Genomic DNA, 11,569 nt, shown 5'->3' on the forward strand with positions numbered 1-11,569 from the left:
CCTGCCTTGCTTCTCCAAGGACATCAGGTAGGATCCGGCTCTCCAGAACTCCCAGCGATGGGCTACAGAAAGTGAATGCCGCCATCCCACTAAACAGCCTTGTGCTGAAAGGGCTTACCTAGCCCCGGTGGTGGTCTAAGGGGAGCCTTCGCACTGTCACCTGGCTTGCCTACTTGCTGGCAGACATCCAAGGCACGGTCGAATGCCGATAACTCCAGTGATGACTTTAGGACAAATAGAACATATATTTTTGATAAAGTGCCTTTCTGGCTGCAGTTTTAAATGTACAGGCAGGATGAGGCTTTTTCTACTTGCATTTACAATGCAACCACTAACCACATGTTTTACACCGATGAGCTGGGGGCACTTCCTTCTGCAAACTTCAGAGACTCCCTGTTAGGGCAATGCCTATGGATCTAGGGAAGTGTTGCAGATGAAAGCCCCAGAGCCACAAAGTGTGAATTAGCCGGGATGCTCGCTGACCAGGAGATCCTGTTAGTCATCTGGGCTAGTTCACACCTTGGGTCCAACTCCTAGCCTGGGAGAAGCCAGGTAAAAAGGGGAGCACTCATATGGTAAGCAGCCCAGGTGTCAGAGTTGCACAGGCGCTGTATCAACTGGAAATCCCTGTAGTGCCCATCTGCAAACTGGGGGCAAGATGGAGATTGGTGGGATGGAGGTTCCCACGAAGGGGATTGGGCGGGTATGTTATAGATATGCTAGCCGACCCTATATACATGCTCCCTAAGCTATCCCCGTTGTCTTTCGTCTCTCTTTTACAATGTGAACAAATTTCCACTTTGCTTCTACAAGCGGATAAGAGCAGCAGCAACGATTCCCTAACACAACAAGTTAATTACATCAGAACCAAGGACATAACTCTTCTTCAGGATTCCGTTAGTGCTGGGGGTTATCTAACGAACCCCAATGGACCAGAAAGAACTTTGCAATATTCACAGACTTATTGGGCTGGCAATTTACGCCCCTTGCAAATATTCTGGTGCTTTGTTTTACTTCTGGACATTCTATCCCATTCTCTTCCTCAGTAAGTGTTTTGACAAGTATATTCTAAGGTTGTCGTGTGTCTGTCTATTAAGGAAATAAATGTCAGTTTATTTTGCTCAACTTGTGTGCTCAATCTAGTTCCCTAAAATATAAAATTGTTGATACGTTCCGTCCATCGTGACAGTGGTCACACGGCCACAGTTGGAAAAGCGTTTCCTTACCCTTACTCCAGTGCTGGCGGTCAAAAGACCTAAGGTAGCTGACCCTCCCCAGGCCACCAAACCAGGGGGGAAGAAGTCAAAAACCTGGGGTGTTGAAGTAGAGCCGATGGAGGTTGCCCACGAGGGCCAGTGCTCCTTGTGTAACTGGCTGGGCCACCTGCGTGTTAACTGCCCAAACTACCCCTATCCAGTGTAACAGGGTATGTCCCATAATACCTCTCTTTCCCACATAGTGTATCTATTATGCAAGTCTCTATTTAATCTATGAGCCAGTGACCCCCCATTACACTTGTAAGTGAAGGAGGTAAGGTGGTGACTCATGGCCTGTGTAAGCCTATCCAAGATGGGTACAGTCCATGAGCCCGCCCCTTGCAGAGACTTCCAAGTGGGAGTATCTGTAACCCGTAGCTCACTACAAACGAGGCCTACAAACGAGGCGTGACCGTGGGGCTGAGGTAGGGATTTGTATAGAATGCCAACCACACCCACGAAGGCACATCTAGAGTATAGGACAGTCGTACAGGCCGGATCAGGGTAACAGAAGACAGGGTAAGTGAGGTACTTGCGAATCTTGGAGTATAGAGCAGCAGATTGTTGGGGTACGTAGCCAGGGTCAGGGTTGTAGAGCGTAGAGTAGTCGTGGAGCCAAGCAAGGGTCAGTGCAGGAGAGAGTGGCGTCGCCGTGGTTCCAAATCCAGGGTCAGTGCAGGAGAGAGTAGAGTAGTCGTTGCCAAAGCCAAGGTCAGTGCAGGAGAGCATCACAGAGTAGTATCCATGCAGGGTCAGGCAGACAGGAACTAGGTGATGAGTGCAGCGTCACACAAACAGAGGTTATGCTCGGCAATGACTGGGAGCTCTGAGAGCATATTTATAGGACCTCCCACCAATGGGAGGCAACCAGGAAGCAGACGTGCGGACAGGATAGGCTGCTGGATCATGCAGGTGTGTCCTATTACAAAGCTAATAGCTACCGCGTCAGCATGCCCCCCGCAAAACCCGTAGGTGACCTGGTCACGCGCTGTCATCGTGCGCCACGACACCCGCACCGCCATGAGGGAGGAAACCAGAGGTGAGACCTGTGGAGATAGAGGAGGGGCGCAACTGCGCCGCATAACAGTGATATCAGGACAGGGCCGGGTACCAGAGGCAGGACCCGCTGAGGTAGAGGCTGAGTGAGGGGCGTAACCACGCTGCATAGGGGTGATGCCAGGACGGGGGCGGGACAGAGGGGCGGAGACCGCAGACCACAGGGAAGACCGTGTACCACGCATGCGCGCTGCGCATCAAGACAGGAGGAGCAAGAACGCGCCCCATGCCCAGAGACCGAAGGGGACTGCACAGAAACCGCGCACCGTGTGTAATTTCCACCCCAGTTTGCCACTCTTGAGTGTTATGGTAGTCCAATGGGCAAGTGAGGGTTAAAGGGGCAGGAGCAGCAGAACAGCGAATCCTCACAGTATCACATTTAGTCAGTCTTGTGCTGGGAGGAGAAGAGAGCACAAGGGCTGTCAGTGTTCCCCATCTGGGGAAAGCATGCCCACCCCAGGCTCAGGCCTGGGGACCATTAAGGCTCATGGTGAAAAAAATGGTGAGCAGGAAAGGGCTAGAAATAAGGTCCGGGGTCCGGCTTTCACTGGGCTAGAGCCAATTGTTTCCCGCAGACCTGGTGGCGCCTTCCCAGCGGGATATTTGGGGCTGACCGGGGGGACCTATTGCAGGGTTGGTCTTGAGCCCTTAAGCTGATCCCCTTCCCCCATTTGTGCAGCAGGGCGAGTGCTCATCCTGTGTTTGGCGGCAACGTCACAATACATGTTGTGATTAGTCAAGGGCCCCTGCTCCATGTTAAGGATATCCAGCAGGGGCTATGTAAGGAGTGAGGCCGGTGTAGGGAACCAGACAACCTATGGAGGCGATCGGAGACGCGCTGGCAGGCTTTTAAAAAGTGCTTTGTGTTAAAGAGCACACACAAGCACTGATCTCAGCTGAGAAGCGCCAGAGAAGCCCGGTCAGCGGAGCAAGTGGGAGTTTTACGGAGACACAGCTGAGAGAAGCTCTGCGAACAACGATACCAGAAGCGGTCAGGATAAGCCTTCCGGAAGCAGGCCCTGCACCTTGTTGAGGCTAGTGACTTACTCCCAGAAAGTGAGTGTATCAGTGATGAGCTCTTTTCTGGAAGGGGTTTACACACAATACATTATACACAGGCCAAATGAGGCGGCCTTTAAACACGGTATTAGGGGAAGCCAGCCAGGCTTTACCTTATTATGTGAGGCTGGCTACCCCTACCGTCACATGTATGTTGTGTGTTTTCTGGCTTGCCAGAATAAACTTTTGTTTATTCAACTAGTGTGTGATTCGGGAGAAGGAGTGGCTCAGTGAGTAAACACTGAGTAAAACACACTGGCATTGAGAGTGAGTTTGAAGCCTGGTTCAACTCCTAGTGTCAACTACTTGTGACCTTGGGCAAGTCACTTTATCTCCCTGTGTCTCTGGCTCCAACAAAATAGATTGTAAGCTCCACGGGGCAAGGACTGTGTCTGCAAAATGTCCCTGTAAAGTGCTACATAAAACTAGCAGCCTGGTGAGTATCACACGTACATCAATATAGTTAGATTTAAGCAGAACATGTTATGGACATGTTACCAATCTGTGCTCAGGATACAGGACTTCTAGGTTGGCTGGCTTCTCACAGGTCTCGTGGAACAGCATGCAGGGTACAGCAGTCGTCACCGCAGGGGAACTGCCACTCCAGATGTAGAGAACACTCCAATACCGAGTGTTACGGTGGAAAGTCCTATCAACTGTATCCAGCCCTCTGTATACCAGCTTCAGAACGCCACACAGGGCGGAGGATGATTCGGCTATGTATGCCGCTGCGGGGAACCTCACCGTCAGCCGCTTGCTCGGAGAACGCTAGACGCACATCTGTGACGTCATCGGGCGGCGTCAGCGTCGTGCGCGAGTGAGTCACTGCTTGAAGAAGCTGGAAAGTCCCAAGAATGTCCCGTATAGTGCCCGCTTGGAGTCGCGAGCAATTAGACAATGTATTGGACAATGTATTAAAACATCCAGTATGTAGGAATAAATGAATGCGCCCTCAATCCAACGCGTTTCGTGTTTACAACACTTCGTCATTTCCCTTATACGGGACATTCTTGGGACTTTCCAGCTTCTTCAAGCAGTGACTCACTCGCGCACGACGCTGACGCCGCCCGATGACGTCACAGATGTGCGTCTAGCGTTCTCCGAGCAAGCGGCTGACGGTGAGGTTCCCCGCAGCGGCATACATAGCCGAATCATCCTCCGCCCCGTGTGGCGTTCTGAAGCTGGTATACAGAGGGCTGGATACAGTTGATAGGACTTTCCACCGTAACACTCGGTATTGGAGTGTTCTCTACATCTGGAGTGGCAGTTCCCCTGCGGTGACGACTGCTGTACCCTGCATGCTGTTCCACGAGACCTGTGAGAAGCCAGCCAACCTAGAAGTCCTGTATCCTGAGCACAGATTGGTAACATGTCCATAACATGTTCTGCTTAAATCTAACTATATTGATGTACGTGTGATACTCACCAGTTTACTAATACAATTTTGTTTAAATATTGCACAATGAGGTTTTTTGCGCTGTCTCTCTCTTTGTTTTTGCATTAGTTTGGTTGTGGAGCGGTACCACGAGCGCAGCAGCATAAACCTCTCATATTGTAAACAGGTTATCTTATTTGTATTATTAATATCACTAAGAGCACATTAACACATTTTTTAGAGCGCAATTCACTTTTTTTCTACCATAAAACTAGCAGCGCTATACAAGAACGTACTATTATTTTTATTATTATATTATTTTCTGGTGATAGTGATCCTGATATAAAGATGTTAAAAGTTCTGGTCTCTGGTGACAATGGTCACAAAACATGTCAGTTCCTATACATAGTGCTAATAGTGACATTACATAGTTATGTAACACACAGGGTGACTAATAACCTAATCTTCCATTAATATCACATATATATATATATTTTGTAACCGACAAATAAACATATTTTTAACACTTCCCAATTGTATTATAAAGCTTAAACAAAATAGATGTTTGATTATTACATTATTAAAATATATTTACTGTCATTCACATGATGTGAATGTTACTATGATATTGTTTTTAGAAAACATAATGTTACATACATATAATTCTAAACTATTCATTTGCAGAACAGATGGAATACAAATCTTTTCGAATCTCCCATTTAATAACCAATATTCATAACTGACAATGGAATAATACAGAGCTTAGTACCGGGGAAATGGAACAACATGAAATAGCAATGTACACTGCACAGGAATTATTGTGCTACTTGTACATATATAGTGAATCCCGAGACCATGTTTATATATTTATATGCACATTATTTTAAACTGATACTGTAGAATAATATGTCCTTAGTGTCACTGTATGAGGATGGAGGTTGCACATTTAGTCTGAGCAAAGTAAAAGTGACAGAAATAGACAGATATGAATGAAATCTGGCAAATCCCGGGCTACAGAGCCGAACTTTCACCCATTATTCCTAATTGTGTTTGTACTTTCCCAGCAGAAAAATGATACTGCAGTGAAGAGAATATAATTCCATATAAATTGCATGCAAGAAGGGGGGATGTGAGTAATAATTAGGGGATAAAATGCCCTTTTCTTGCAGCCTCAGAAACACAAAGTCAGAGCAGTGTTTGTGATCCGGGAGGATGAAAGTCAGGGGGGGCTTAGTGATTATACCCAATGAGAAAGAAGCTCACTCCGATAACTAACCAATCACAGAGCAGCAGGCTCTCTATATAAGTCCCGGCAGGTCCCCGCCCCCAGTATAACTTTCTGTCAGTGTGTTGGGGATTTTACCTGCAGCTGCAATGGCCGAGACCGCTCCTGCTCCTCCTCCTCCAGCTGAAAGCGCCGCCAAGAAGAAGCAGCCGAAGAAAGCTGCCGGAGCCTCGAAAAGCCGCCCAGCAAAGTCCGGTCCCAGCGTGTCCGATCTGATAGTGAGAGCTGTGTCCGCCTCTAAGGAGCGCAGCGGGGTCTCCTTGTCCACTCTGAAGAAGGCTCTGGCTGCAGGAGGCTACGATGTGGAGAAGAATAACAGCCGCCTGAAGCTGGCTCTCAAGGGCTTGGTGAGCAAGGAAACCCTGATCCAGCTGAAAGGGAGCGGAGCCTCCGGATCGTTCAAGCTGAATAAGAAGCAGCTGGAGAGCAAGGAGAAGGCGGCCAAGAAAAAGGATGTGGGGAAACCCAAGAAGCCAGTGGCAAAGAAACCCGCCAAGTCCCCCAAGAAACCCAAAAAGGCTCCGGCGGGAGTGAAGAAAAGCCCCAAAAAGGTCAAGAAACCGGCGGCCGCCAAGAAGCCAGCAAAAAGCCCGAAGAAGTCTAAAGCTGCCAAGCCCAGGAAGGCTGTGAAGAGCCCGGCGGCTAAAAAGGCTGCAAAGCCAAAAGCTGCTAAGAGTCCAGCTAAGGCCAAGGCAGCCAAACCCAAAGCAGCAAAGCCCAAGAGGGCGGCAGCTCCTAAGAAGTGAGACCGACAACTTCAGCCTCTTACAAACACAAAGGCTCTTTTAAGAGCCACCACAACCCCACATAGAGAGCTGTGCACATAATGTGTAACTGGGAATGTTTCTCCAACTTATCCCATGCAGGGGTTTGTGTTACACTGCCAGAGCATAAGTGTATATGCATTGATACTACGAGCACTGTAAGGTGCATGTGTAAGTTTGTAGTCCCTAACCTATTGCACGAATACATGTTTCTCAGACAAACTGACATATTAGGTGACATTATGGTTTTGTTTGTGTCTACATAATATTCACATACACGGTTTATAGAAAATAAAAATAGTTTAGTTTACATCAGAAAAACTTATTTATCACCATGTTATAAAAGTGTTTACATCACATTGAAAGCATCAAGCACATGCTATTCCATAACACTTCAGTTTGATCACCAGTGGCACATGGGAGGGGGACATTTACAGGTTTGTCTTTACGTGCACCCATATACAGCATGAAATGGTGACTATGCATGCAAGTCTATATATCACATGACAAAGAATACACAAATATTGAAGGTGCGTTTATCTATATTGTCACACATCAAGTACATATGTTGATACAAGGATAACACACTTCTTTAATTCTCTATATTGAGATCAGTATCCGTGTGTTAATATTGATCAGGCAATTTCATTGAAAATGTGGTGGCTCTTAAAAGAGCCTTTGTTTTTCGGGTGTAAGCGAAGTCAGGGTGCAGCCGGCCTAAGCTCTCTCCCCTCTGATCCTGCGGGCCAGCTGGATGTCCTTGGGCATGATGGTGACCCTCTTGGCGTGGATAGCGCACAGGTTGGTGTCCTCGAAGAGCCCCACCAGATAAGCCTCGCTGGCCTCCTGCAGAGCCATGACAGCCGAGCTCTGGAAGCGCAGGTCAGTCTTGAAGTCCTGGGCGATCTCCCGGACCAGGCGCTGGAAGGGCAGCTTGCGGATGAGCAGCTCGGTGGACTTCTGATAGCGGCGGATCTCCCTGAGAGCCACAGTACCGGGCCGGTAGCGGTGAGGCTTCTTCACTCCGCCGGTGGCCGGAGCGCTCTTTCTGGCAGCCTTGGTCGCTAGCTGCTTACGGGGAGCCTTCCCTCCGGTGGATTTCCGGGCGGTCTGCTTGGTCCGGGCCATCCTGTGCTGCTGTGTCAGTGCGCGTCTCCGGTCAGGAACTAATAAAGAAAAAAAACGCTGCAGCTGCGTATTTATGGACCGCAGGTCGCTGTGATTGGCTGCTTTGGTCCCGCCCTTCGCTCTGATTGGTTCTGTGAAAGCCGTTGCGATGTTCAAAAATCCCGCCTCAGACCGATATCGTCCTAATAAAGTTATTATTTATTTAGTGCTTGTAAGTGGGACAATTAAAAAGATTTAATGTGATAACATTAGTGTTTGCACAGATACAGCACAGAGCTCTCTGACATGGAACATGTACTTATACCAAGTATTCAAATGATCTTTAATCGGTGAAATGTAATATGAGGGGTTTTCTTTCCCAGATCATTGCTTCAATGGGACTTTCTTGGTTCCTCTTCTTCTAATGTTCACATTGTGTTATTATTATAAACCCGAACACAGAGACACAAAGAGGCGGAACCGCGCGGCTCGTTTCCTTAATGCCTGCAGTTCCCAGAGCACCACACGGTGGCAGTGCTGCGCTATAAATGGGGCTTCCCTCAATGTCTTCTCGCTCGATTGATTCTCTTTATTGATCATTCATTGATTAGACGACTTTCTAGTGCTGTGCGGGATTGAGTCAGTCATTTCATTGATTCAGATTGATTGAACTGACCGGAGAGGCTGATGACTCCTCGAGTGGGTCACTTCCAATCACAGCGCCCGCCGCCGACACCACTTTCCGGAGTTTCAGTCGGGGATGTATTGACTGGCCCGTTTGGAGAGCCGCTGCTGCCACGTGGGGGAGAGCCGCCGCTGCCACGTGGGTCATTGCCCATCGCTTTGCTTTATAGCTTTATTGCACTGTATGCTGAGTTCTGTGTGCAGTACTGAGCCCAGAGCTGTGACCCCCGGCCTTGCCCCCCCCCCCTGCCTAGTGCTGTGCCCCCCCCCCCTGTTTAGTGCAGTGCCCCCCCTGTTTAGTGCAGTGCCCCCCCCTGTGCTCTGTGCCCCCCCCTGTGCTCTGTGCCCCCCCCCGTGCTCTGTGCCCCCCCCAGTGCTCAGTGCCCCCCCCTGTGCGCTGTGCTGCGCCCCCCTGTGCTCTGTGTTGTGCCCCCCCGCGCTCTGTGCTGTGCCCCCCTGTGCTCTGTGCTGTGCCCCCCTGTGCTCTCTGCTCCCCCCTGCGCTCTGTGCTGTGCCCCCCCCTGCGCTCTGTGCTGTGCCCCCCCCTGCGCTCTGTGCTGTGCCCCCCCTGCGCTCTGTGCTGTGCCCCCCTGCGCTCTGTGCTGTGCCCCCCCTGCGCTCTGTGCTGTGCCCCCCCTGCGCTCTGTGCTGTGCCCCCCCTGCGCTCTGTGCTGTGCCCCCCCCTGCGCTCTGTGCTGTGCCCCCCCTGCGCTCTGTGCTGTGCCCCCCCTGCGCTCTGCTGTGCCCCCCCTGCGCTCTGTGCTGTGCCCCCCCTGAACTTGGTGCCGTGCCCCCCCCTGCGCCGTGTGCTCTTGCTCCCTGCGTTGCGTGCTTTGGGCCGTGTGCTCACCGCCGTGCGTGTGTGTGGCTCTGATTTGGGCCGTGTGCCCGCCGCCGTGCGGGTGCGTGGCTCTGATTTGGGCTGTGTGCTCGCCGCCGTGCGGGTGCGTGGCTCTGACTTGTGCCGTGTGCTCGCCGCCGTGTGCGTGGCTCTGATTTGTGCAGAGTGCTCGCCGCCGTGCGTGTGGCTCTGATTTGTGCCGTGTGCCCGCCGCCGTGCGGGTGCGTGGCTCTGGTCTGCGCCTTATTATGGCAGAGGCAAATGTGCCACCTATGGAGACTGCAATACATGATGCTGCAGAAGACATGGACTACACTTTAGTGAAGAAGAGAGGGCGAGCAAACTCTGATAGCTCCAATGGTTCTTCCCCTCCATCGGTAGCAAAGACAAAGATGCAGAAGCACAAGGAAGACCAAGGCATCAAAACATCAAACCGCTTCGAGCCACTTGCTAATGCCGATGACTGCTCAGGGCCCAGGTGCAACGATGAAGAGACTGCACTCCCACCCAAAAAGATTCGCATACCACCGGTAATGGTTAGGAATATGAAGACCCACAAGGACCTTGTCGACATCCTCACCGAGCACTGCACTTCCCCGTTTGTAGTTAAACCACGGGCGAACCACGCAAAGATCACTACCACAACTGTGGACGACTACCGGAGCTTAACGGACTGCTTTGCAAAGCAGGGCATAGAATACTACACCTTCCCACTGACGCGCCTAAAGCCCCAGAAATTTGTAATTCGCGGCTTACCAGCAAACGCCTCCGTGGGGGAGATTTCCCACGACCTCGCGGAACATGGACTTCCAGTCAAGAGCGTAGCCCAATTGACATCCCCGGTGGACAAGACCAAGAAGTTCCCTTTGTTTATTGTCACACTGGCAGAAACCCCGGAGAGCCAGCCTGCAGATCTTACCAAGATTACCAAGCTCTGTAGCTGTGTGGTAACCACAGAAGCGCCAAAGGGCAGAAAAGGCCCAACCATGTGTTTCAACTGCCAACGGCTCGGGCATACCTCTGCATTCTGCCACCAGAAGCCACGCTGTGTGTGTTGTGGAGAGAACCACAACTCCAAGGAATGCCCACGAGATAGGAAGAAGGAGCCGGCGACATGTGCAAACTGCAAAGGCCCACACCCGGCAAGCTACCGTGGTTGCCCGTACCTCACAAAAGCAAAGCAAGAGGCACGGGAAAAGCGGACACCCCACCTGATGGAGCAGGCACCAAGGAAGACACCCACTACTCAATACCAGCTTCCCCGCCTGGCGCCGGAGAGACAGAGGACCACAGAACACCTGATCCCAGACCAAGGCACGGCATCCACCCAGAGGATGCAAAACCCAGACGGACAGACCTACGCGGAAACTCTCAGGACACCATCCACCAACCCCGTTGAGGCGGCCAACCCGGACCCCGCAGGCGGAACCGCAAGCCCAACAAACTGGCTAGAGATCATCCTTAAAATAGCGAGTGCTATTGCGAGAATGGATATTCACCCCATTGTGACAATGATAGCGAATCTCATCCCGGCCCTTCTCAGGAGCACAGAAACTAACCACCATGGCAGCAACATCTAAACGCAGTTCTGTCATCGTGATGTGGAATGCAAATGGTATCAGCAAGAAGACAGATGAACTCCTTCACCTGATGGAATCGAGGAATGTATGCGCAGCTCTGCTCTCGGAGACCCACCTTCAAGGAAACCAAAAACTAAGCCTGGCGAACCACAGGGTATACCGTACCGACCGGGCAACAGGAGCCAGAGGTGGTGGGACGGCTGTGATTGTTAACACACGGGTCAGCCATAATGAGATTGCACTACCACCCCTCCGGAGTATTGAAGCCACTGGAGTACAGGTAAAGACTGCAACAGGACCACTGCGACTAATTGCCACCTACTGCCCCCCTAAGGTGAAGCTACATTTGGGAGACTTGGAAGCTCTGCTGGACTCCACTGTCCCAACCATCATCGGGGGAGACCTAAATGCCAAACACCGGTGCTGGAACTCAAGGACAGCAAACTCCAGAGGACAAGCTCTTCTTGCTTACTCAAAGGAGAGTGACTTTGTAGTGGCTGGCCCTACAGAACCCACCCACTACCCAGGCACTGCAAGCCACACACCGGATGTCCTGGACATT

The 11,569-nt window shown here is 51.0% G+C and overlaps 2 protein-coding genes across 2 annotated transcripts; one reads left to right on the plus strand and one right to left on the minus strand.

The window, feature by feature from the left end:
* Nucleotides 1-6,095: 6,095 nt before the first annotated feature.
* On the plus strand, nt 6,096-6,912 carry LOC142473670 (histone H1-like). Its single transcript, XM_075580760.1, has one exon. It carries the CDS (start codon nt 6,121-6,123, stop codon nt 6,775-6,777), a length of 657 nt encoding a protein of 218 aa, XP_075436875.1. The 5' UTR covers nt 6,096-6,120; the 3' UTR covers nt 6,778-6,912.
* Nucleotides 6,913-7,512: 600 nt separating this feature from the next.
* LOC142473661 (histone H3-like) lies at nt 7,513-8,734 on the minus strand. Its single transcript, XM_075580752.1, has 2 exons — nt 8,579-8,734; nt 7,513-7,905 (listed from the first exon to the last, which is right to left on the minus strand). The coding sequence occupies exons 1-2, from the start codon at nt 8,732-8,734 to the stop codon at nt 7,513-7,515; spliced, it is 549 nt and encodes a 182-aa protein (XP_075436867.1).
* Nucleotides 8,735-11,569: the final 2,835 nt, after the last annotated feature.

Source organism: Ascaphus truei, assembly GCF_040206685.1.
Source record: "Ascaphus truei isolate aAscTru1 chromosome 12 unlocalized genomic scaffold, aAscTru1.hap1 SUPER_12_unloc_4, whole genome shotgun sequence".
Classification (NCBI taxonomy): domain Eukaryota; kingdom Metazoa; phylum Chordata; class Amphibia; order Anura; family Ascaphidae; genus Ascaphus; species Ascaphus truei.

Excerpts from the sequence above, each read along its gene's own strand:
- LOC142473670 (XM_075580760.1), top strand. The coding sequence starts at position 6,121 with ATGGCCGAGACCGCTCCTGCTCCTCCTCCTCCAGCTGAAAGCGCCGCC.
- LOC142473661 (XM_075580752.1), bottom strand. The coding sequence starts at position 8,734 with ATGACCCACGTGGCAGCGGCGGCTCTCCCCCACGTGGCAGCAGCGGCT. Across the intron at positions 7,906-8,578 it reads AGGAGTCATCAGCCTCTCCG|ACCGCCCGGAAATCCACCGG; the intron begins GTCAGTTCAATC and ends CGGACCAAGCAG.